Here is a 27,500-nt window from a genome sequence, read left to right as displayed (position 1 = left end):
CCCCACATTACACCCATTTAATCAGACTCTGCCCCACATTATATATTACATATACATGTTCATTCTACTGCTTTTTCACCCACATCCTCATTCTAGCTTTTATTCCCTTGTCCACTTACACTGCCTTGTATCCATTTATATTCATTCATGCTGGGCCTTGTGTTTCTGTAATTCCGTAACCCTCTACTCACTATAACCCAAGCTCTCTCATATCCTTTCCTTCTTTACCTCCTTTCACTCCTACTCAGACTCTCATTTCCTACTTTAACCTTCACTGCCTGACACCGCATCAAATGACTCCCATCCACTCTCATGTGGCCTATCCTTCAGCTTTATTCATTGACTCTGGGCCTCATTCCCATCTCATTCACTCTCTTTCTGCCCCTTCTTCACTTCTATTCTCTCAAGGGCTGCCCCCATATTACCTGCATTTCCTGGAACTATATTACTCTCAAACACTAGCCCAAGTTATCCACACATACTCACTCTATGCTTGATCGCCTCTGTTCTTTCTCATTTTTCACTGCCTCTATCTTCACTGCCTCCATTTACTCACATGCTGCCTCTCATTATCTCATTAAAGTCACTCCCCAATGTAACCCCTGTTTCCACTCATCACTCTCGTTCTGCTCCTGATTCATGTTGAGTTGCTCCCACTCCATCCCACAGTACCCTTGTTGAGTCACACTCTGTCTCAGATTTACCACTTTTTACTCACATTGGGCCCCATTTCCCCCATTTTACTCACCTTGGGCCAAGTGACCTTCACCCTCTTTCCCTTTGCTGTATAATAGCTAGTTCCTCACCTTCTGCTGTTTACTTCCATCCTCTATCACTCTGCCCATCTTTACCTCCATTCACAAACATGCTTCATCTCATTCACCTGGGCTGATTCTCACTGGGATCCCTGCCTATTACTGCAATGCTACCCTGCATTATCCCAACCTAATCTCAGTCAGTCCAATCTAATTCAATATGCCAGCAATTTGGAAAACTCAGCAGTGGCCACAGGACTGGAAAAGGTCAGTTTTCATTCCAATCCCAAAGAAAGGCAACCCCAAAGAATGCTCAAACTACCACACAATTGCACTCATCTCACACACTAGTAAAGTAATGCTCAAAATTCTCCAAGCCAGGCTTCAACAATACATGAACTGTGAACTTCCAGATGTTCAAGCTGGTTTTAGAAAAGGCAGAGGAACCAGAGATCAAATTGCCAACATCCGCTGGATCATCAAAAAAGCAAGAGAGTTCCAGAAAAACATCTATTTCTGCTTTATTGACTATGCCAAAGCCTTTGACTGTGTGGATCACAATAAACTGGAAAATTCTGAAAGAGATGGGAATACCAGACCATCTGACCTGCCTCTTGAGAAAACTGTATGCAGGTCAGGAAGCAACAGTTAGCACTGGACATGGAACAACAGACTGGTTCCAGATAGGAAAAGGAGTATGTCAAGGCTGTATACTGTCACCCTGATTATTTAACTTATATGCAGAGTACATCATGAGAAACGCTGGGCTGGATGAAGTGCAAGCTGGAATCAAGATATGTGTGTGTACAAGGTGGTAGAGAAATTATGTTTACAGGCTGGAAGAGGCCAGAATAACATGGGCCCTAAAGGTCCAGATCCTCCTATTTTCCACCTTCTGATGCATTCAGAGAGTTGACAAGTTTTGTATCCAGGAGGTGCAAATCCTTAAGATTCCAAGAGACCTGAGTTACTTCTCTGCTTTCTCTCTTTGCTTTGTCTGTTAGGAAGCTCCATATGTATTCCTGGCCCCCCCCCAAAAAATTGTTGCCTTGTTTTTAATGGTTCTGGAATAAGGACCCTCAGGTACTTTCCAGAAGTTCTGTGGTATACCAAATAAAGTATTATTGGCTAGAAGTTAAAGATCTGATCTTGGGAACCTGTGTGACCTCGGGCAAGTTACTTAGTATCTCTGGGATTCAGTTTCCTCACCTGACAAGAGGGAGGACCACAGGATTGTTCACAGAAAATGGGGAGTATCTGAGGCAGGTCGTATGTCCTTCACACAGTGCCTGGCACACAGGAGATACTGAGCTAGGTCTGAGCCTCCATTATCACTTACTGGGCCCGTTGGTAGAAGCCTCCTCACTATTCTTCCTGTTTTCATCCTTGCCCTCTGCAATCTGTTATCCACAAAGCAGCCTGCAGGTCATCTTTTTATTTTTTCCTTCTTATTAGTAAAAGTTTTATACATACACACGTCTACTTTTATCTTAATCAACAACATCATCATCATCACTTATATATTAGCACTTGCTATGTGCCAGGGATTGTTCTAAACTATTTACAATTAACAGTTCATTTGTCACCACAGTCTTATATGTAAGTGCTGTCATTATCCTCATTTTATAGATGAGGAAATTAAACCCAGAGGAGTTAAGTCCTGCCCTAGATTACATAGCTGTTTCTATCATTTTATTTGGTTGGTTGGTTCTGTTTTCTTCCCTGCTGTATTCCAGTGTCTAGAACACTACCAGGCATACAGGAGGTGCTTAAGTAAATTCCTGCGGAGCTCATATTTTAGTGGTGCAAGACAGGCAATTAAAGAAAAAGTCAAATATACATGTATTTAAAAAGTTAATATATAATGCTAGATTGCTTCAGACTGGATTTTTAAAAATCTGACCCCCTCCCCTCCCGCTTAATGGCATCCTATTATGTCCAGAAGGAAATAGGAGCTCTGTCCCTGGCAGGGGAGGCCTTAGGGCATCTGCAACCCACTCACTTCTCCCTTGCCCACAATTCCTACATTCCCAACACACTGACATTGTTTCTGTTCCTCCAATATGCCAAACCAGTCCTACTTCAGGCAGGGCCTTTGCAACAGCCTCACCTTCCACCACAAAGCTCTTTGATTCAGATTATTTCTGTGGCTGGCTCCTTTGATCAGTGTAACTGTCACCTCCGACAAAAGGAGATCGTCCCTGCCCATCCTGAGAAAACAGCCTCCCAGCCACTACTTAACACATCCCCTTCATCCCCGTGTGTGTTTATGTACTAGGTCGCCGTTTATTTATTCTTCAGCAGCTTGTTTGTCTGCACACCGTCCTTCAAACGCTAGACTGTAAACTCCCAGCCTTGGCCACTGGATGGAGCCAGTGACTTTTCCCTACTCCCAGCCTTTGTGCACGCAGAACAATTCTGCTACGCATCCCGAGTTCCTATTCAATTATATCTGCAAACCTGATGCTGCCCTCCAGGTTCAAGACATCAAATTCCCGCCTGCTAGCGTTTTCCTTAATTGCGCATTTCCCCTCCCGCAATAAGGAAACCCGTCTTTGGAGTCTTAGGAATGACGGCCTCTGTAGATCATAAACACCTGTTCTACACTGCAGCCCTAGAAGGGAGGAGAAGCGGTAGGCACGGCCATCGCGTCAGAGCAGTGACGTCACCGGAGCGGCCATTTTCCTTCTGCGCCTGCGCTGCGGCTCCATTGCTTTCGCGTCCGGCCGGCGGGAGGGGGCCCCATGTTGACTCTTGGCGGATGCGGGCTCAAAGGCCCCACTGAGCGTGCGCACACCCGGCCACTGCAGCCCTGTGGGCTGCGGAGCCTGAGTTGGTCCCAAAGCGGAAGTGCTTCTCCGGGGCTAGTTCTCGTAACCTCTGCACCGAGCAGAAAATCTGTTGTCGAGAAAGAGGTTGAGGGGGCGAGTGGTAGGGATGATGGGCTGAGTGATGGCGAGTTCTGGGGAACGAATGCATCGGGTTTGGGGGGTCATTGACGTGGGAGGTTGTGGGGTGAGTGATGGTGGACCAAGAGGTCAGCGAATGAGGGTTTGTGGGCTCAGTTGTAGACAAAGTTATGGGGCTAGTCAGGGTTGAATGGGGCTTACTAAATATTGACTTTTACACATTTTCTAGCACAGTGACCTGCGCTAAGGGTTTATACGCATCCTCAAGCTTCTGCCTAGGCGCCCCCACCTCTCCTGCCTGTATCCCCTTTTCCGAGCCCCCTAGGTAGGGGCCAGTTTTGAATGTTCCAGTTGAAGTGAATCTGCACCCGAGGGCTTCCTTCTGACTCCTGGGCAAGACGGCCCCAGTGAGGTGAGGAGAAGCAAGAAGAGGTACCTGAGAGTACTCACCCAGTAAAGGGCCTCGCCCAGAGTTTGGGGCTTGGGAAGGTTGGGCAGGGACTGGTGGTGTGGAGTCTGGGGGGATCTGGCTTAAAACGCATGGGAATAATAATTTTAAAGTTCAGTTTCTTTTTGGGATTTAAAAGTAGGTAATATTTGCATTGTAGATTGATTAGCAATGAGAGGAGAAGAAAATAAAAAGGAACTAATTTATGCCCCTATATTTATATTGTAATTCTTGACATTTTTTAGTGTGTATGAGGTGTATGCATTTTTAAACATTTAGCGCATGGGTTCCTGCAGTTTCATAACTTACCTTTTTTTCATTTAGAAGTTACTATGATTCAGCTTAAAAATTTATCGTATAACATTTAAAATACTTGTAATTTAGATACATGTACAGAAAAATAAACAGGTAATAAGTGTACAGTTCCATACAAGATTATTTTTAATAGCTATAATAGCTTTTAATAGCTATAATAGCTAATATAAATAATAGAATTTAATCCCTTATTATGGATCATAAGTTTGGCATTGTTAAAGTCAGTGCTGAGATGAAACTATTTAAAGAGAAATTGTGATCCATTATTTATTTAATTAAGGAAAATACCTAGAAATACAATTTCTGAGTCAGTACACAAGTATATCTACAGAAGAAAACTTTTGTTTTCGCATGAGAAAAAGACTCAAGAATACACAAGTGGTTGTTAAAACCACATGGTTTCCCAAACTTCCACAGAGCAGCCACGTGCCCAGCTGGTGTGAGGGGATTTCTAGGCAGATATTTCTGGGCACTGGAAGCCTGATGCAGTCTCTCATATGCTGTACACTTCTCCACTCTTCTAGCTCAGTCTTCACACATCTCTTGTTTCTTCCCAAGAAGAGGAGGGAATGGCCGAACCCCAGGTAAGGATGTTGTCTCTTCCTTTTATTTTACCATGAATGTGTTCAACGATGTAGGAATCTCAAACATAAAATAGATTATTTATAAACAAGTGTTAATATCAGGGAAAATGAGAGACAGCAAAGGCCAAATTAAAATGTAGACACAAGACTTAGGGTGTAACGGACAGTTACGCATTACAATATTAGTTGAGTTGCAAATTTCTCTTTGAGCCTCTGGCAGCCAGAGGAAATCTGGCTCCATTTACTATTCATCAGGTCCTCAGGGAAGTAAAGGTTTCCTGCAATTGCCTTTCAAGTCATTTCTTTGCTGAATCTTCCTTTGGGTGGTGGAGTTGTCTTCAATCACAGACTAATCTGCATTTCTCTAATGACCAGTGATATTGAATATCTTTATATAGGCTTATTTACTTTTTGCATATCTTCTTTGGTGAAGCATCTGATCAAGTCTTCTGCCCATTTTTAAATTGGATTGTTTTTCTCACAATTGAGTTTTGAGAGTTCTTTGTATATTTTGTGTACAAGTCCTTTGTCAGATACATGGTTTGTAAATATTTTCTTCAAGTGTGTGGCTTGTCTTTTAATCATGTTGTTCATAGAGCAAGAATTTTTAATTTTGAAAATGTCCACTTTATAAGCTATTTCCTTTATGGGTTGTGCTTTTGGTGTTGTTGCAAGAAGGGGGACCCCTTCCAGGGCCCGAAACTGGGCTCAACACTTGGAAATGAATTGTCTGAGGAGACACATGTGCTGACAAACCAAGAGATTTTACTGGGAAAGGGCACCCGGGTGGAGAGCAGTAGGGTAAGGGAACCCAGGAGAACAGCTCTGCCACATGGCTTGCAGTCTTCGGTTTTATGGTGATGGGATTAGTTTCTGGGTTGTCTTTAGCCAATCTTTCTGACTCAGAGTCCTTCCTGGTGGTGCATGCCCTTGTTCAGCCAAGATGGATGCCAGAGAGAAGGATTCTGGAAGGTCGGACATGTGGTGTCTCCTTTTGACTTTTCCCGAACTCTTCTGGTTGGTGGTGGCTTATTAGTTCCGTGCTCCTTAGCAGGACCTCCTGTTGTAAAACAACTCATGCAAATGGTTACTATGGTGCCTGACCAGGGTGGGCAGTTTCAGTCAATGTGCTTCCCCTAACAGTGTCAGGTCTAAGAACTCTTTGCCTCACCCTAATTAAAATGGAAAAACTCTAGTCTTGTATCTCCTATGTGGAGTTCTTTCCTACTGTGTCACTCCCATAAGTTTTCCTTTACTCTCACAAATAACACTTCTGATACTTCTGGTCACCAAATGTGTGGCGGTTTCCCCCGACAACAAGCAAATCTCTGTGACACCAGCTGGGTGTTCTACAACTTAATACTGACACTGTCTACCTGGAGATTGTGTCAGATCCCATCGGTTAAGGGCTCAGTTCCACAAGACTGCCCCACCTCCCAACTTAAGATGCCGGTCAAAAGCCCAGTGCTTATCACCTGTGCTTCTGTACAACTAGCTGTTGATCAGAGCTTCCAGTGACCCCCTCTTCGAGTTAGATTCATATGCTAGAGTGGCTCACAGAACTCAGGGAAACATGTTTCCCAGTTTATTAAAGGATATATTAAAGTATACAGATGAACATGCAGATGGAAGAGATATGTAAAGGCAGAATATATGGGGAAGAGCTTCCATACCTTCTCTAGGTCCAGGTGTGTCACTCTCCTAGCACCTCCATGTGTTTACAATTCAGAAGCTCTCTGAATCCAGTCCTTTTGGATTTTTATGCAGACAGGGAAGCCTACCGTGCTGCAGTCCATGGGGTTGCAAAGAGTTGGACACAACTGAGCAACTGAACTGAACTCTTTACATAGGCATGATTGATTAACTCATTGGCCATTGGCTTTGTTGTTGTTATTTATTTAGCAATTGACTTTTGATTTAACCTCCAGTCCCTCTCCCCATCCCCAAGGTTGGGGGGCGGGAGTAAAACTTCCAGTCCTCTAATCACATGGCTGGTCACCAGCTCCCCCTTCTTAGGTGGGGTCCTAAAGTCATCTCATTACATACCAAAAGACACTTTTATTGCTTTCCTTGCTTGAGATACTCCAAGCCTTTCAGGAGCTCTTTCTGCCAGAATTTGGGAGCTAAGACCAAAAATGCATTTCTTATTATGAATCACAATATCACATTAGGTCATGAAGATTTGCTCCTATAATATTTATAATTTTAGGTTTACTCAAGATTTAGACTCAAGATCCATTTTGTGTTAATTTTTATGTAAGGCATAAGGATTAGGTCATGGTTCATAAATTTGCAAATGGATTTCTATTTGTTCTAACCCCCATTTGTTGAAAGGACCATCTTTTCTCCATTGAATTGATTTTATGGTTTTGTCAAAAATCAGTTGGCCATATTTGTGGGATCTGTCTCTGGACTGTCTTCTGTTCTATTGATCTGTGTATCTAATCCTCCACCAGTACCACACTGTCTTCATTACTGCAGCTTTATGATAGGTCTTGAAATCAAGTAGTATGATTTCGCCAACTTTATTCTACCTTTTCAACTTTTTTGGCTATTTTTGTGCCTTTGTCTTTATATGTACATTTTAGAATAATCTTGTTTACATGTCTAAAAATGATCTTGCTGGGATTCTGATAGGAATTGAGTTAAACCTATAGATCAGTTTGGGCAGACTTGATGTCTTTATTATGTTGTGTCTTCCAGTCCATGAACACAGTATTTATTTACCTCTCCATTTATTTATTTAGATCTTCATTTACTGACTCCATCAACATTTTGTAATTTTCAACATACAGATTCTATATGTGTATCAGTCTGCTCAGGCTGTCATAGAATGCCACAGACTTGGTGGCTTAAACAACAGAAATTTATTTTTTCACAGTTCTGGAGGCTAGAAATCCCAGATCAGAGTTGGTTTTGGTGAGGACATTCTTCCTGGCTTATAGCCAGCTGCCTTCTCACTGTCCTCACATAGGCTTTCCTTTGTGTATCTGCAGAGTGAGAGGGAGCTGTGGTGTTTCTTCCTATTTTTAGGACACCAATCCTGTTGGATCAGGTCCCACTCTTATGATGTCATTTAACCTTAATTACCTTCTTAAAGACTCTGTCTCCAAATACAGTCACACTGGGAGTTTGGGCATTCAGCTTAAGAATTTTCGGGGGGGCACAGTTCATTCCACAACAATATGGCATGCTTCATTTTTTAAGCCACCGCAAGTGGTTTTGTTTTTAAAAGTTCAGTTTCAGGTATTCACTGCCAGTATATAGAAATATGATTGATTTTTGTTTGTTGACCTTTGCTATGGTCTGGATGTTTGTGTGCCCCCAAACTTCACGTTGGAATCCTAATGCCCAAGGTCAGTGATGGTGTTAGGAGGTGGGGCTCCCTCTTCTTTATTTATATCATTAATACAGAATTTTAATTTTTATGGATTTTAACTTTTTCAGTAGATTATAATGTATTATAATTGTCATTGTTTATTTTGCTGCTCACTTGCCCCTGAGTTATCCAGGGGGATCCCCTAAGCTGGCTTTTGTGTCCTTTTGTCACATCCTGATACTTTTCTGAGCACCACCTTAGTGCCAACATAATAAGATTTTCCAGCTTCCATCTTTTTTACTTTTCCTACCCCAGACCTAGAATCATCCATTTCTCCAAGCAGCACTGGTTCCTGTTAGTAAATAATTATATATAGAAATCAAAATCTGGGTGGTAGGTGTGCTCATTGCTTTTGGAGCATTATTACTTCTAGGTCTTTTCAGTGAACTGTGTCTCTGTATGTCTGTGTATACACACACATACATACATGCATAGCTTGAATTTATGCAATATCCCAGGAATCTTCCTAGACCTCTCTTACTCCATATTTGCATCTCCCTTCACTAACAGTGAGGGGACTGGCTCCTAGCATCAATATATTGATTCATTTTCTTAGTCTTACAATATACAGAAGATAGAATCAGAATTCCTACACACCTGTGAAAAATCAACCTATTGAGTACAGTACACAAACTGCATGCCTTTTATACTGAGGATATGTAATCAAAGTACTCTGTTTAGAAGTTACATGAATTAATTTTTCCTTTTGATTTTTTCCTATATAGTGTGGTTATGTTATTTATTTGGTATACAGTTAGGTTCATTTTTTCTGTTTGTATTCCATTGTTATTTTATTTCTTTCCATCTTTGTTGATTTAACTTTATCCTTATTTTATACTATATATAAAATGTTAATATGATTTGAAGACAGAAATATATACACAGAATTGTCACCTCTTCCTGTACCTAATACCCAATTCTCATTCTACCTTGGAGATAACCAGTCTTGTTAGTTTCTGATTTATGCTTATAACGTTTCTTTTTTAAAGAAGCAGATAAAGGTATATTTTAAAAATTTCCCCTTTCAGTTCAGTTCAGTCACTCAGTTGGGTCTGACTCTTTGCCACCCCATGGACTGCAGCACGCCAGGCTTCCCTGTCCCTCACCAACTCCCGGAGCTTACTCAAACTCATGTCCATCGAGTCAGTGATGCCATCCAGCCATCTCATTTCATCCCCTTCTCCTTCCACCTTCTATCTTTCCCAGCATCAGGGTTTTTTAGTGAGTCAGTTCTTCGCCATCAGGTGGCCAAAGTATTGGAGTTTCAGCTTCAGCATCAGTCCTTCCAGGGAACATTTAGGATTGATTTCCTTTAGGATGGACTGTTTGGATCTCCTTGCAGTCCAAGGGACTCTCAAGAGTCTTCTCCAACACCACAGTTCAAAAAAGCCTCAATTCTTAGGCGCTCAGCTTTCTTTATAGTTCAACTCTCACATCCATACATGACTACTGGAAAAACCATAGCTTTGACTAGACGGAGCTTTGTTTGCAAAGTAATGTCTCTGCTTTTTAATATGCTGTCTAGGTTGATCATAGCTTTTCTTCCAAGGAGCAAGTATCTTTTAATTTCATGGCTGCAGTCACCATCTGCAGTTATTTTGGAGCCCCCCCCACCAAAATAGTCTGTCACTGTTTCCATTGTTTCCCCATTTGTTTGCCATGAAGTGATTGGACCAGATGCCATGATCTTAGTTTTCTGAATGTTGAGTTTTAAGCCAACTTTTTCACTCTCCTCTTTCACTTTCATCAAGAGGTTCTTCAGTTCTTCTTCACTTTCTGCCATAAGGGTGGTGTCATCTGCATATCTGAGGTTATTGATATTTCTCCCGGCAATCTTGATTCCACCTTGTGCTTCATCCAACCTGGCATTTTGCATGATGTACTCATGTGATGATTTCCCCTTTCATATTACTCAAAAAAGTAGTATACTTTATTTATAGACTCTTTTGCACTTTGCTTTTTTCCCTTAACAATATATCCTGGAAATTGCTCCATGTATGTTTACAAATACTGTCCTCATTCATTTTAATTGAGATATGATTGACATATACATTAGTTTCAGATGTACAACATAATGATTCAATATTTGTGTATATTCCAAAATGATCACCACAGTAAGTCTAGTTAACATTCATCACCACAGTTACTCATTTTTTTCTTATGATGAAAACTTTCAAGATTTATTCTGTTAGCAATTTTTAAATATATGATACAGTATTATTAACTGTAGTCATCATGTTGTGCATTACATCCCCAGGACTTACTTATAGATATTTTATAACTGGAAGTTTGTACCTTTTGACCACCTTTACTTATTTGTCTATCCCCACCCATCACCACCTGCGTCTTGTAACTACCAATCTGTTTTTTGTGTCTATGAGGCTTCTTTTGTTTGTTTGGATTCCACATACAAGTGAGATCATATGGTATTAACTTTCTCTTGACTTACTTCACTTAGTATAATGCCCTAAAGATCCATCCATGTTCACAAATGGCAAGCGCTCCTTTTTTGTGGCTGAATAACATTCCATTTGTATATGTGTGTCTATCACATTTTCTGTATCCATTCATCCTTCAGTGGACACTTAGGTAAAGTCCATGTCTTGGCTATTGTAAATAATGCTGCTGTGAACATGGAGGTGCATACATCTTCCCCAGTCAGTGTTTTTGTTTCCTTTGAATAAATAGCCAGGAAAGGAATGGATGGATCATATGATAATTCTATTTTTAATTTTTTGAGGAACCCCCATACTATTTTACATAATGGCTGCACCAATTTACATTCTCACTAACAGTGCATGAGGATTCCCTTTTCTCCACATCCTTGCCAACACTTGCTATTGCTTATCTTTTAGATAATAGCCATTCTGACAGTTGTGAAGTGATAGCTTATTGTGGTTTTGATTTGCATTTCTCTGATGATTAGTGATGTTGAGCATTTTTTCATGTGCCTGTTGGCCATCTGAATGTATTCTTTGAAAAAATGTCTCTTCAGATCCTCTGCTTATTTTTGTTTTGATTTAAAAAAATATTTATGACTGGGTCTTCATTGCTGCACCCGGGCTTTCTCCAGTTTCGGCCAGTGAGGGCCACACTCTAGTTGTGATGCATGGGCTTCTCACTGCAGTGCCTTTTCTTGTAGAACAGGGGCTTTAGAGCGAGGGCTCAGTAATTGAGGTGCATGGGCTTAGTTGCTCCACAGCATGTGGAATCTTCCCAGACCAGAATCAAACACATGTTCCCTGCATTGGCAGGCAGACTTAACCACTGGACCACCAGGGAAAACTCCCTGCTTATTTTTTAATTGTTTTCTTTTTGATACTGGGTTTATTTTTGATACTGAGTTGTGAGTTCTTTATATATTTTCAATATTAACCTCTTACAATTTATATGATTTGCAGAAGTTTTTTCCTGTTTGGTAGGTTGTTTTCTCATGTTCTTGATGGATTCCTTTGCTGTATGGAAGCGCTTTATTTTTATGTAGTCCTATTTGTTGAATTTTGCTTTTGTTGCCTTTGCTTTTTGGTGTTAATCATTAAATCAATGATTTTTTTATTAACCAAAAAAATCACTGCTGAAACTGATATCAAGGAGCTTACCACCCATGTTTTATTCTAGGAATTTTATGGTTTTGGGTCCCATATTCAAGTCTTTAAACCGTTTTGAGTTAATTTTTGCATGTAGTATAAGATAGTGTTCCAGTTTCATTCTTTTGCATGTAGCTGTCCAGTTTTCCCAACAGAATTTATTTTAGAATTTATTGAAGAGATTATCTTTTCCACGTTGTATATTCTTGGCTCCTTTGTCATAAGTTAATTGACCATATATGCATGGGTTTATTTCTGGGCCTTCTGTTCCATTGATCTATGTGTCGGTTTTTATGCAAGTATTTTGATTACTATTTTGATTCAATCAAATCAAGCTATTTTGATTACTATAGCTTTGAATACAGTTTATTTGTAACTACGGAGTGTGATGCCTGCGGCTTTGTTTTCTTTCTCAAGATTGCTTTATCTATTCAGGTCTTTTGTGACTTTTATATGAACTTGAGGATTGTTCAATTTCTGTTTCATTCATTTTTTCAGTTGCATAGTATTCCATTAATGGATGCACCAGTTTGTTCAGTCATTCTCCTATGTACATGTGAATTTTGGTTGTTTCCAGTATTTTGCAATTAGGAATAATGCTGGGGACTTCCCCGGTGATCCAGTGGCTAAGATTCTGCACTTCCAGTGCAGGGGGCCCTGGATTGATCCGTGGTCAGGGAACTAGATCCCACATGCCACAACTAAGACCTAGCACAGCCAAATAAATAAATAAAATTTTAAAAAGAATAATGCTGAAATGAAATGTATTGTGCATAAGTTGTTTCCTTTTCATTCAGGTATATCTTCTATATAAATTTCTACAGGTTGCATTGCTGATCAAAGGGTAAATACACTTGATTAGATATTGCTAAATTCCCTTCTATATGAGTTATACTCTTTTATATTCCTACCAACAATGTATGATAGTGCCTTGTTTCTCTGTGACTATACCAATAGAGTATGTTGTCTGGCTTTTAAACTTTTTCCAATCTGCTAAGTAAGAAATGGTATCTCTAGTTTTAATTGCCATTTCTATTATTATGAGTAAAGTTGAATATAATTTCATATATTTAAGAGATATTTTTATTTCTCTTGTTAATTGTATTACATTTTTTGCCTGATTTTCTGTCAGGTATTTGTCCTTTTTTCCCCCTTGATTTTCAAGAGTTCTTTATATGTTAAGGATATTAATCTTTATCTGTGATATATGTTATACCAGTCTTTATTTGTGATATATGTTGCAACAGATTTCACCCCTGCTTTGTCCTCGGTCTTGTCCTCGGTCTTATCAAAGTGTTTATTTTTTTTTTTTGCATTTTTTTCCCATTTATTTTTATAAGTTGGAGGCTAATTACAATATTGTAGTGGTTTTTGCACTATAAAGTGTTTTTATATTGTATTTTGTGGTTATGTTTATTAATCTTTTATTATATCTGGATTTTTATTCATAGTTAGAAAGTCTTTCTCTGTCCCTGGTGGCTCAGCAGTATAGAATCCTCCTGCAATGCAGGAGACTTGCAGGAGATGTGGGTTTGATCCCCTGGAGAAGGAAATGGCAACCCACTTCAGTATCCTTGCCTGGAAATCCCCATGGACAGAGGAGCCTGGCGGGCTACAGTCCATGGGGTCGCAAAGAGTCGGACACCACTGAGTGAGTAAAACAACAACAACATCCAGGTTATATGGACATTCACCTATGCTTTCTTCTAGTACTTTGATTAGTTGCATTTTTTTACATTTAGGTCTCTGATCCATTTGGTGTTTATACCTTATGCAATGAGGTGTGGATCCAATCTAGTCTTTCCAAAATGGCTTTCGAGTTAACTCAGCACCATTAATTAAAAAGTGGGTCTTTCGAACCCTATGCTTTGATAGAATGCCTGTATCAAAATATGTTTTGGTATCTGGTAGAGCTGCTTCCTCCCTGAAGCAGAAATTTTTCTGCTTTTTCTTTTCCAGAAATTTTCTAGCTATTCTTGCATATTTATTTTTTGATATGATCTTTAGTACTACCTTGTTTAGTACCATTAAGAAGCTTGTGTTTTAAATTGGGATCACATTAAATTTATAAATTAACTTAGGGATAACTGCATCTTTGTGACCTTGTGTCATTCTATCTGTCAAGAGTTGGACAACTCTGAAGTTAGAGAAAACTGTCCTGATAAGAGACCACACTCACTTCTGACACCACTTGCAAGTTTGGGGGTCCCCAAGGTCACGCTTAGGTTTGACAGTTCACTGGAGGAAGTCAGAGAACTCACTGAAAGCAGTAATACTTATGGCTATGGCTTATTACAGGGAGAGGACACAGATTGGAACCTACCAAAGAGAGAAGTATATAGGGCAGATCCCCAGAAAGTACCAAACGTGGGGCTTCCATTTTTCTCTCCCCCTGGAGTCAAGATGCATGACTTTGTGTAATTGGTATTGATGTGTGGTAGTACACATGGAATTCTGTCAACCAGAGAAGCTCTTGTGAGCCTCAGTGTTCAGAGTTTTTAATTAGGGCTTCATTTTATAGGCATGATTGTCCATGTGGCTGCTCTCTCTCTCCAGCCCCTCTGGGAGTGACCCAAAGCCCCCACCCTAAATCATGTGGTTGATCTTTCTGGTGTAGCCAGCCCCAACCCTAAATCACATCATTACATTATCCTTGGTGATCCAAGGCCCCTATGCAAAATATACATTCTGTCCTTCCTTCCAGTCCAGTTCATCCCTCTGTCCATCCTTTCTTTACTTCCATTCCAATTTGCCTTTCCTTCCTTCCTTTCCTTCTTCCTTCCATTCCAATCCTTCCTTCATTCCTTCCCTCCTTCCTATCTATCAATATTTATCTATCTTTGGTTATTTTAAGGAAATTATCATTTATTCCAATCTGTTTTGTTTATCAGGATTGGGTATTGAATTCTGTTTCAATATTTTTGTATTAGCATTTATTATATTAGTTATATTCATATAAGTTTTTTCTTTAGGTCTGTTTAATGGTGATTTATGTTAATGAATATTCTAGTATTGAACTATCATCGTATGGCTGGAATAAATCTTAATTGGTCACAATGTATTATTGTCTTAATGTGGATTTATTGTTTGCTTATGCAGCTGACTTTTGAACAAGGTGGGTTTGAACTGTTCAGGTCTATTTACATGTGGATTTTTTCAATAGTGAGTACTACAGTACTACACAGTCCTGTGGACTTGGTTGAATCCACAGATGTGGAAGAACCTCTGATTTGGAGGGCCAGTATAAGTTATATGGGGATTAACCTTCAGTTGTTCAAGGATCAGCTGTATTTTATTGAGGATTTTTGCACTGTTGTTCATAAGTGAGATTAGTCTGCATTTTCCTATTTTGTACAATCTTAAATGGGTTTATGTGTCAATTTTACATTCAATTCATGTAAGAATTTGGAAGCTTTTCATTTTTCTATGCTCATGAAGAATTAGAGCAGTTAGTCTTCTCATGTCTTTTGTGAGCCTAAGTCCTGTCCTGGGCATGTATGTGGCTTTCTACCTTTCCCTGTATATGGGTATTTTTGAATATCCTAACTTCCCACAGAATCTCAGGCCTTAGGCAGTCTGTTCTCTGTCTGGACTGTAATCTTTGGCCCCAGGCATCTCTGGGTTGTTAGTTTGTCTTGCAGTCTTTTAGAGCAATGCCTACTGCTTTTTGGCCTGAGTTCTGAGTTAGGCGAAACAGAGAGGAGTACCTCACATCAGTCTTTCTGGTTAAGACTCTGAGTTTTCACTGCTGAGGGCCCGGGGTTCAACTCCATGACCTGGAACTAAGATCCTGCAAGCCACATAGTGTGGCCAAAAAAAAAAAAAAATCACCTTATGTCTATGCAAGGATAGAATATTATCTACATATATACTATTTTTTCAAGACTTTTTCTTAATATTTTCTATATTTCTAGTGCACACAGTTTATGTGAGTTTTTCAAATTGTTGCAAATCTCCAAAATTTTTCCAGTATGTTTAATTGAAAAAAAATCTGCATATAAGTGGACCTATGTAGTTCAAACCTGTGTTGTTCAAGGGTCAACTATATTTCCCTTTTGTAGTTCACCCCTTGCCACACCCTGGTCCCTAGTAATCATTGATATATTTTTGGTCTCTATAGTTTTGCCTTTCCCATGTTATAGAAATGAAATCATATAGTATGCTCAGATGGTGAAGAATCTGCCTGCAATGCAGGAGACCTGGGTTCAATCCCCAGGTCAGGAAGATCCCCTGGAGAAGGGAATGGCAACCCACTCCAGTATTCTTGCCCGGAGAATGCCGTGGACAGAGGAACCTCATAGGCTACAGTCCATGGGGTCACAAAGAGTCAGATACGACTGAGCGACTAACACTACTACTACTATATAGTATGTTGCTTTTTGAGTCTGGCTGCTTTCACTTAGTATAATACATTTGAGGTTCACCCATGTTTTTGCATGTATCATTAGTTCTTTCATTTTTATTGTTGAGTTGGATTACATTATATATATTACAGTTTATTCACAGGTTGAATAACATTTGAGTTATTTACATATTTTGGTGATTACAAATATAGCTGCTTTATTAATGTTCATGTACAGGATTTGGGATTTACATAAGTTTTCATTCCACTTGGGTAAAGAAACCTGTGAGTTGGATTGTAGATACTATGGAAGTATATGCTTAACTTCATAAGAAACTGGAAAACTGTTTTCCAAAGTGTCTGTGCCATTTTGCATTTCTATCTATGATAAATGAGACTTTGTTTATTCTACATCATCACCAGCACTTGCCATTGTCATGTTTTTTCCCATTCTAATACGTATGTAGTGGTAGCTCATTGTGGTTTTGATTTGGTTTCCTCATGGCTATAGATGTTGAGCATCTTGGTATATGCTTATTTGCCATTTAACTTTGATAAAGTATGTCTCTTGGCTTTTTTTTTAAGTTTTGAGAGTTCTAGTTCTTATGTATTCTCAATACAACTTCTTTGTCGGATGTACAATTTGTAAATATTTTCTCCCATTTCATGGGTTTTTATTCTTTTAACAGTGTCTTGAGTTTTGGTGTCACATCAGAAAAATACTTGGCAAATCTAAGGTTAAAAAGATTTTCTCCTATATTTTATTCTAAAATTTTTTTAGGTTTAGATTTTACATTTAGGTTTGTGATCCTTTTTTTTCTCATTTTATTTTATTTTTTTAGTTCTACCACTTTATTGCTACCACCCCATCTCCCTCCACCCTCGTGCATACATGCTCAGTCATGTAACCCCATGGACTGCAGCCCGCCAGGCTCCTCTGTCCATGAACTTTTCCAGGCAAGAATACTGGAGTGGGTTGCCATTTCCTTCTCCATGTGATCCATTTTTGAGTTAATTTTTATGTATGTTGGAGGTATATGGTTGAAGTTCTTTTTTTTTCTTTGCATATGGATAGTCAGTTGTTCCAATACCATTTGTTGAAATGCGAACTCCCATTTTCCATCAAAGTGTCTTTGCACTTGTCAAAAATAATTTTAAGTATAAAGGTATAAAATACATTTAATTATGACATACATGAAATATGGTTTATAAGTGTACAGCTTGATGAATTATGACAAAGTGAACACCCTGTGGAGCCACTCCTGGAAACAAGGTCAAGATTAGGACATAATCAGGACCTCCAAATCCCCCTTCATGCTCTCTTCCAATCAATACCAGCCCCAAAGGTAACCACTGTCCTAACTTCTAACAGCATGGATTAGGCCTGCCTGTTCTCTTACTGTATATAAACAGAATCATGTAGTATGTGCTCTTCTGTGTTTGGATTCTTTTGCTCATTAGTACATATGTGACATTCATCTGTGTTGGATGTGCAGTTGTAGTTCATTCCTTTTCATTACCACATAGTATTCCTTTGAAAGATTGTGCCACAATTTGCCCATTGTATTGCTGAGGGACATTTGGGTTTTTCCTACAATTTAGCATTACAAATAGTCCTCCTGTGAACATCCTTGTACTTGTTTTCTAGAGTACATGTGCCCGATTTTCTCTAAGGTGTGTATGTAGGAGTAGAATTGCTGGGTCATAGTATTTGCAGTCATTGACTTTAGTAAACAATGCAAACTGTTTTCCCAAGCAGTTATACCCGTTTTTACATTCCTTTTAACAGTGTGTGAGAGTTCCCATGTCCACACAGTTTTATGGCATTTTAATCATGTAATTATGTTTCTGGTGAGTGCCAAGTGGTGTCTCAATGGGGCTTAAATTTTCATTTACCTGAGTGCTAATGGGGTTAAGTACATTTTCTTATGTTCACAGAACATATGTTCATATGTTTTTCTTTTTAGTATTCACATCTCTTGTCTATTTTTCTGTGCTGTTTGTGTTTCTTTTGATTTGTAGGGGTTATTTTATATATTCCAGATAAGAACCCTTTATCACTTATGAAAGCTGAAGATAATCTCCCCATCTATACTTACCTTTTTACTGCTGTATCTTTTCTAACAGTACTGTATATTCTTTTTTTTTTTTTTAAATTTTTGGTATGCATTTTAAATTTTTTATTTCTTTTTGGCTGTGCTGGGACTTTGTTGCTACCCACAGGCTTTCTCTAGTTGCAGTGCATGGGCTTCTCATTGTGGTGGCTTCTTTTGTTGCAGAGCATGGACTCTAGGCATGCAGGCTTCAGTAGTTGTAGCAGGTGGGCTCTGTAGTTGTGATGCACAGGCTTAGTTGCCCTGTGGCATGTGGAATCTTCCTGGACAAGGGATTGAACTATATGGATCTTTGTTGGCAAAGTGATGCCTCTGCTTTTTAATACACTGTCTAGGTTTGTCATAGCTTTTGTTCCAAAGAGCAAGCTTCTTTTAGTTTCGTGGCTGCAGTCACCATCTGCAGTGATTTTGGAGCCCAAGAAAATAAAGTCTGTTACTGTTTCCAACTTTTCTCCATCCATTTGCCATGAAGTGATGGGACTGGATGCCATGATCTTCATTTATTGAACATTGAGTTTTAAGCCAGCTTTTTCACTCTTCTCTTTCACCCTCATCAAGAGGCTCTTTTATCTTTTAGTTCCTCTTCTCTTACTGCTGTATTTTTAATCTTGTAACATATATCTTTTCCTTTATGAGTAGTGCTTTTCATGTCTTGTTTTTTATTTTCCCTACCCTAAGCCTATGAAAACATTTTCCTATAGTATTCTCCAGATACTTCATTGTGTTACCTCTCATATTAGATTTACAATTTACCTGTAGCTGATTTTTGTGTATGGTGAGAGTTAGGGGTTAAATGTCATTTTTTTGGTCCACATAGATATCTGGTAACCCATCTATATTTATTTGAAAATATCATCCTCTCCTCACTATTTTGCAGTTTCAACTTTATCATTACTCAGGTGTCCCTACACATTTGGATTATCTTTTTAATTCTACTGGACTATTTGTCTATTCTAATACCACATTGTCTTAAATATTCTATTATTTAGTATAATAGTTTCTCAGCCATGACTTGAGATTTTTTTCCCCCACCAAGTAGGTCAGTAACTTGACAGACATCCTGTATTGTCATCAGCATGAACTGGGAACCCAAACAGAAGTTCCCTTACATTTATCCCATCCTTATCATTCAGTGGTCAGCATTTTCAAATAAAAGAATATACAGTTACAGGGACTCATGACATTTGAGGATGTGGCTGTGGATTTTACCCAGGAGGAGTGGCAGTACCTGAACCCTCCACAGAGGACCCTGTACAGAGATGTGATGCTGGAGACCTACAGCAACCTGGTCTCTGTAGGTAAGAATCGCTTCCTCAGGTAATTTTGCTATTTATGATTACTCTGTCCCACAGAATGCCTTTTCCTTTCTCAAGTTGGAAACTTGTTAGGCCTCTGAACTATAGAAGAGTTTGACATTAAATTCCAGGGATCAGAGTTCCTTTTCCCCCTTTGCTTTCCTGACAAGGTGTTTGGGAACTCAAAACCCAGGTGAATTGGTTTGACTATCATTGTGTCAAGTGATACATCCCTTGTACTGCCCCACACTCCACCTTCCTTTTTCTCAGAATCTCTGAAGACCAAGGAGGTATTGCTTTCATTTCTCATTAGCAGGGCATCATGTTACCAAACCAGATCTCATCCTCAAATTGGAGGTGGAAGAGCGATGCCTGCTAGAAGGAAAAATTCCAATTTGGAGCTTTCCAGGTAAGTGGCATTGACCCAGGCTATGGGGGCAGGAGATCCCAGCTTGTCAGTCAGGGGTGAGGGCCTGTGAAATGACTTTCAGGAATATCTCAGGGATGGTTTATGGAGGACAGGGATATCAACACCTAAGACTAACACCTTCTCCCCTGTTCTACACTCACCAGGCCACTCTCCTTAAGTTGATGCTCACCCATAAGTTTCTGCACAGTCCCATTTCCCTGTGCAGGGAATAAGACACCTGTAATACAGGTGTCTTATAAGTGCCAGCCCCCTGGCCCCAAGGCCTGCCTCTTCTGTTGTTCTCATTTCTCACTGCTCATCAGAAGCCAGGCCCACATTAGTCACAGGCCTAGGCACTAGTGGTCTAATTCTGGATTGGATTACCTGATTCTATCCAGTTTAGATATTCCTATCAGAGTTGGTCTCCTAAAGCATCTTGATTCTCTTTCAAAATATCTTTATTAAGATATAATACACATACAATATAATTCATGCTTTTGAAGTGAAACTCAAAAACTCAGTGATTTCTAGTATATTCACAGAATACTCTATCTAACCCCACTATCTACTTCTAGAACATTATTATCACCCCTCAAAGAAACTCCTGTCCCTTATCAGTCACTCTCCATCCCCCAGCCCCCATCTCCTGGCAAGCACTAATCTACTTTCTCTCTCTAGTTTTGCCTGTTCTGGACATTTCATATAAATAGAACCATACAAAATGTGGAATTTTATGTCCAGTTTCTTTCATTTGTATGTTTCAAGGTTCATTCATATTGTAGTATGTGTCATCCCTTTTTATGGTGGAATGATATTTCATTGTATGGATATCCCACATTTTGTTTATCCATTCATCTGTTGATGGGCATTTAGGTTATTTTCACTTTTTCTGTATTAAATATAATGCTGTTATGAATATTCATGCAGAAGTTTTGAAATGTACATTTTCATTTTTTGTGAGTACATACATAGTGGAATTGTTAGACTATGTGATAACTGTTTAACATTTTGTGGAACTGCCAAACTCTGAACATCCTGTTCCTCAAAAATTTTTTACCCAGTGGTTTTAATGTTCATTGATGATTCTTCCCTGAATCAATTACAGTAAGTCCCCTACATATGAACAGGTTCCTTTCTGAGAGTACATTTGTAAGTCCAATTTGTTCATAAGTCCAGCAAAGTTAGCCTTGGTACCCAACTAACACAATCAGCTATATGGTACTACACTGACTTATGTGAGTGGACATGTGAACGCACATTTGCACCTTTTTTTTTTTCATTTGCATCTTTTGAAAGTTTGAAACTTGAAGGTTCATATGTAGGGCACTTACTATATTACTAAGATGGTTGGAAAAACTATGCATTTTCTATCATTCATTTTACATTTGTAAGTTGGCACTTTTAAGGACTTTTCCTTCTTTGTTGATTAGCTGGAATACTTCCATAAAGAGGGATTGCCCTCCATCTGTTAACAGTTGACCCTTGAACAACATGGGTTTGAAGCATGCAGGTCCACTTTTATGCCTTTTTCAATGTTAATAGTACCGTGCTAGACAATCTACGGTTGATTGAATTCACAGATATGGGACCACAGACTTGGAGGAGGAGCTGCCTATATGGAGGGCCAATAAGTTACAATTGGATTTTCAACTGTGCAGAGGGTCAGTGCCCCAACCCCTGTGTTGTTCAAGGGTCAACTGTATTTGATTATATATGAGTTACATATATTTTTCTATTTATTTACCAGTTTTCAAAATGAGTTGGTTTTGTTGCATCATTCAAAGGTGCCTAATATGTCTTTTTTGAGTATCGTTTATGGACTTATGGATTTAAACACTTTTATGTTTTGATCCATTGCCTTATCCTTATTATAAATCAAACTGCTCCATCTCTGGCCAGTGGATTCCCCTTTAAGTTGGGTCCCGAGTCTTTGGTAGCTTTCTTTTGTTACAAGATATTCCAGGCTCATATTATGTATTTCCTATACCTTCCCTGAAATCAGCCATTTTTCCAAGGAGCTTTGGTTCTTTTTAGTGGTAATGTTTCGTGACCACAGTTTGGATGGTAGGGAATTGTTTTCTAGGCTTTTTAAAAAATTGACATAGCTAGGAACTATGTAAAAGATTTTTTAAGAGAAAATGCATCATGTATTCAAATGTATATTTCCAAATCAAATTCTGGGCTTAAAATATTTTAATTGGTTAATTTTACATCTGATGGTAGTATTGTTAGTATTATTCTGAGACTGCAGAATGTGTACAGTGGGTTGATTCAATTGAGTTAATCATGTTGGTGCCATTGAGAATCAAGAATTTTTAGCATGGTTGTTAGGAAATACAGAATGAGTTGATACTTATTACTATTAGGTAATCCTTTTATTTTCAGTTTTGCTCTATGATTATATAAAATATTTGTAAAATATTTACTTGATTCCAAAATCAAATCTAGAAAACAATGTATATTCTAAGAAGTCCAGCCTCTTTCCCTCTCCATCCTACTCTTTCCTTTCCTTACCCATAGGTAACCATTTATTAATATTTAAAAGTTTATCCTACTGTTTTTTACAGTATGAGCCTATATTATTTTAAATATATACTTAATACTTATTTCCTCCATGGAAAAATGGTAGTCTACTGTGTATATTTTTATTCATCTTTTTTTCATTTAATTCAAGAACATGTTAAATATCCTGAGACAGCCCTTATTTCTTTTTATAGTATAATGATTCTTAATCATAATAGTAGTAGCTATTATTATAGTAGTAGTTGTTCTAGTAAACATTTGAAGTGCTATACATGCCCTATTATAATTAATTTAATCCTATAGACATACATTTTGGTGGATACTGTTACAATTCCTGTTTTCCAGATGTGAAAGTAAGATACAAATAGATTAGCTAATATGCCTAAGGTCAAAGAACATGTAAAAGTCTGATCCAGGATTTGATCCTGGGCTAGAGAACTTACAGCCCTCACCACATGCGCTGTGTTGCTTCTTATCACCTAAGGAGGTCCAGATTCAGCAGATCCTTGGTGGAGCTTGGGTCCCATCAAATGTATTTTGTAAAAACTTTTCTTTATGATGTTCATGCCAAGTTCAGAACTAGTGCTTTACTATAGAAAGAAAGGAAGTCATAGGAAGAGAAGCCACAGCTGCATGATCCATTTTAAAATCCAGTATTAATCTTAAATATTGCTGTTAAATCTAAGTGGTAGTATGAGTAGTTACTGTACTCTTCTTTCAACTCCTCTGTATGTTTGAAATTTTTTGTATAAAATTTTAGGAATAGGTGAGAAGAAAATTAAACTACAAAAAATAAAAATTCAATATATGTGCAAAAAGTATTTACTGACCAAGATACCATTGATTTTAAAACACACCACTGAGAAAGAAAATTTGCCACCAATTAATGACATGTCATTGATTGTAAGGTGAATCTGGATTCAGTGGTATTAAAATGTGGAGTAATATGCATCTTGTAATTGATGATATATTAAAGGCAAGGCTTTGTGCTTTTAACTGTCTAAATGAGTGGTACAGATAACTGACTACTTTAGAAGTTAATGAAAGTTATATAAGATGATCAGAGTAAGCTTTTTTTGAAAAGACTAAACTGCTTCTTGAAAGTTATCTAGATTATGAAATAGCAAAACATGAAGGACTGGGCTATGTGGGTGATGAAACATGAGGAAGGATTTGAATTAATAATAGATGTAGTTTTTAGTGGAAATAGTATAGGCAGAAGTAGAAGTTGGTATTGAAGAACTGTGAATGCAAACTTGGATGAATGCAAAGATCATTAGGATGAATGCAAAAATCCATATTCAGCAAAGATCATTAGGTTTCTTTGTTTTTGTAAGGATAATTATTCTGGATCTTTCTCATTTATTGAAAATGTGGATTTCAGGATTGTTGGAAGATTTGAGTCCATGAGTCGCAGTGTTGCATTTCTATCTAGGTGGAAGTAGTATATCAGAAATAGTTAAAAGAGTTCATATGATAAATGAAGATAAAAAGGGTGGTAAGGTCCCCAGAGTGATATAAAAGTAGAAGTAAGAAAGACTGAAGTGTTAGGATAAGATTGTTCTTGGTAACAAAAAGGCTAGCAAGTGGGAGTTAAGTAAAATAACAGGATTTGATGGTCAAGATTCTCTCTCCAGGAACTCTGTTAAAATGACATATCAGTATCAGCTTTCATATGGCAAAACATTTCTAAAGAAGGTCCATTCCATAATGTCAAAGTTTAAAGGTGGTTTATTGTACTTCTTTCTAGAAGAAGCCTGCCAGGTTGATGAACAGATTGAGAGACAGCATCAGGATGACCAAGATAAATATCTGATGCAAGTTGGATTCCCTGACAAGAAAACAATTACCAGTAAGAGTGGCCTTGACTATAATGAACTTGGAAACATACTTTATCTGAGTACAAACCTTTTTGCTTCAATACAAAGGCCCCATAAATATGAATCATTTGGATATAATATGGTAGATAATTTAGACTTATATAGTAGAAGTTCTGTGGGAAAGAAACATGATAATGGATGTGCAAAATTATTCTTCCATACTGAATATGAGAAAACAACTCCCAGAGTGAAACCTTATGGATATAAAGAGTGTGGGAAGACCCTCAGGCAAAAGAAGGGTCTTAGTCTACATCAGAGAATTAAAAATGGAGAGAAACCCTTTGAATGTACTGCATGTAGGAAAACTTTCAGCAAGAAGTCACACCTCATTGTACATTGGAGAACTCATACAGGAGAGAAACCCTTTGGATGTACAGAATGTGGAAAAGCTTTTAGCCAAAAATCTCAGCTCATTATACACCTGAGAACTCATACAGGAGAGCGACCCTTTGAGTGTCCAGAATGTGGAAAAGCTTTCAGAGAAAAATCTACTGTCATTATACATTACAGGACTCATACAGGAGAGAAACCTTATGAATGTAATGAATGTGGGAAAGCCTTCACTCAGAAGTCAAACCTCATTGTCCATCAGAAAACCCACACAGGAGAAAAAACTTATGAATGCACCAAATGTGGGGAATCTTTCATACAGAAGCTTGATCTAATTATACATCATAGTACTCATACAGGAAAGAAACCCCATGAATGTAATGAGTGTAAGAAAACTTTCAGTGATAAGTCAACTCTCATTATACATCAGCGAACTCATACAGGAGAGAAACCTCATAAATGTATGGAATGTGGGAAGTCTTTCAACGAGAAGTCAACCCTCATTGTGCATCAGCGAACTCATACAGGGGAGAAACCCTATGAATGTGATGTGTGTGGGAAAACCTTCACCCAAAAGTCAAACCTTGGTGTACATCAAAGAACTCATTCAGGAGAGAAACCCTTTGAATGTAATGAATGTGAGAAAGCATTCTCTCAGAAATCCTATCTCATGCTACACCAGAGAGGTCATACAGGAGAGAAGCCCTATGAATGCAATGAATGTGAAAAAGCATTTTCCCAGAAATCTTATCTCATTATACATCAAAGAACACATACAGAAGAAAAACCCTATAAATGCAATGAATGTGGCAAAGCCTTCAGAGAAAAGTCAAAGCTCATTATACATCAGCGAATTCATACAGGAGAGAAACCCTATGAATGTCCTGTATGTTGGAAAGCTTTCAGCCAGAAGTCACAGCTCATAATACATCAGCGAACACACACAGGAGAGAAACCCTATGCATGCACTGAGTGTGGCAAAGCCTTCAGAGAAAAATCAACATTCACTGTTCATCAGAGAACTCATACTGGAGAGAAACCCTATAAGTGTACAGAATGTGGGAAAGCCTTTACTCAAAAATCAAATCTTATTGTACATCAGAGAACTCATACAGGAAAGAAAGCCCATGGGAAAGGCCATTCTTGGAAGTCCAAGCTCATTGCACATTAGAGAATTGATGGTGCAGTTGTGTTCACTGAAGGACATTTTTGCCAGTTTAATTAAACATTTAAAAAGTATATTCTGACTTCTGGTTTAAATATATAGAGAGTAAAGTTAGCCTTTTTTTTCTTTTCATCTCAGTCTTCACCCAGAAGCTACAAGGGGAAAAGGAAGGACTTTGTATCTGACAAAATTAGGAAATAGCTGAAAACGGATGAGAGGGCTGTCAGAGGCAGAGGAAATCAAGCACCAGTGCAAGGAGATTTCAAAGGCTAGAGAGGAGTGGTCAAGGCTGCAGATGTGAGATAGCACTAGTAAGGACTCTTAGCCAAGTTTCAGGGTATACCCTGAGTGCAAGACCATATAGATACATAACAGTGGTAACAGAGCATGGGCAGGTGGGACGTTTCCTCTACCCATATGGAAGTCTCAGGAGAGACAGGCAGGGGCCTCAACAAGGAAGTGCTCAGACAAGCCATATTTGCAGAAAGTAGTCTATACTTGTGAGAGGAGCAGTTGGTAGGGATTGGGGAAAGAGAAGGGAGTGTTCTTGTGAAGAACCCAACAGCTGCCCCTATTTACTGACTCTGGAGAAGTCTGAAAGAACTACCAAATGGGAAAAAAAATCCAGTTGGAAAGCTCGATCTGCCTAGAACATGGCCCCATTTCTTCCCCTACATGAACTTCCAGCACTTACTCAAGGAGGAATGATTCCAAAGAATCAAAACCAAAACCACACATGGCTTTTGAGCCAGCAGTTCCAATTCTAGGACTGTATATATTCATGCATGTACCAAAAGACGGACATACAGAGGTATTCAGTGATGTACTGTTTGTGAAAACAAAAGGTTGGAAGCTTTCCACATGGCTCCTGGAATCCTGAAATGTTCATACAGCAACCTTTCAGGTAGACAAAAAAAGAATATACAAAGAAAACTTGGACACCATTTGTTTAGTGATGTGGGATGATATCCAACATACATTATTGGGTGAGAAAAGCAAGGTGCAGGATAGTGAGAATACTATGCTGCCATTTGTATATAAAAAGGAGAATAAATGGTAAATACACAATTGAGTGTATATGCATAAACTATCTCTGGAAAGATACACAAGAAGCTGGGAACCCTGATTACCTCTGGGAAAGGGATGGGGAAGTGGGTGGCTGGAGGGAAAGAATTGGGAGTGAGATAACTTTTGAAAATTGTACTATGTGGATGTACTACCTTCTCAAAAAATAACTTTTAAACAACACGTTTTGTTCTGTTACTGTTCAAAGGAAGTCAGATTCCAGATACAGGATTTCATAACATTTAAATATAGATATGCTTAAGGTGGAGCTTAGGGCTTCCCAGGTGGCTCAGTGATAAACAATCTACCTGTCAATGCAGGAGATACAGGTTTGATCCCTGGGTTGGGAAGATCCCCTGGAGTAGGAAATGGCAACCCATTCCAGTATTCTTGCCTGGAA

The 27,500-nt window shown here is 38.7% G+C and overlaps 1 protein-coding gene across 5 annotated transcripts; it reads left to right on the top strand.

Annotated features, from left to right (window-relative positions):
* The first annotated feature begins 3,503 nt into the window (after positions 1–3,503).
* Positions 3,504–27,281, top strand: ZNF182 (zinc finger protein 182). Of its 5 annotated transcripts, none has more exons than XM_043457762.1 (6): positions 3,504–3,686; positions 3,894–4,076; positions 4,952–5,011; positions 19,647–19,731; positions 20,045–20,137; positions 24,411–27,281. In XM_043457762.1, the coding sequence occupies exons 3-6, from the start codon at positions 4,997–4,999 to the stop codon at positions 26,039–26,041; spliced, it is 1,824 nt and encodes a 607-aa protein (XP_043313697.1). In that variant the 5' UTR covers positions 3,504–3,686; positions 3,894–4,076; positions 4,952–4,996; the 3' UTR covers positions 26,042–27,281. The 5 variants fall into 5 exon arrangements, with proteins under 5 accessions (XP_043313697.1, XP_043313694.1, XP_043313693.1 ...); XM_043457759.1 differs by having other exon boundaries at positions 19,599–19,731; XM_043457758.1 differs by having other exon boundaries at positions 3,505–3,670; positions 19,599–19,731; positions 20,042–20,137.
* The last annotated feature ends 219 nt before the right edge of the window (positions 27,282–27,500 follow it).

Source organism: Cervus canadensis, chromosome X (assembly GCF_019320065.1).
Source record: "Cervus canadensis isolate Bull #8, Minnesota chromosome X, ASM1932006v1, whole genome shotgun sequence".
Taxonomy (NCBI): domain Eukaryota; kingdom Metazoa; phylum Chordata; class Mammalia; order Artiodactyla; family Cervidae; genus Cervus; species Cervus canadensis.
Note: the sequence above shows the minus strand (reverse complement) of the source record. Positions and strands in the feature narration are given on the sequence as shown.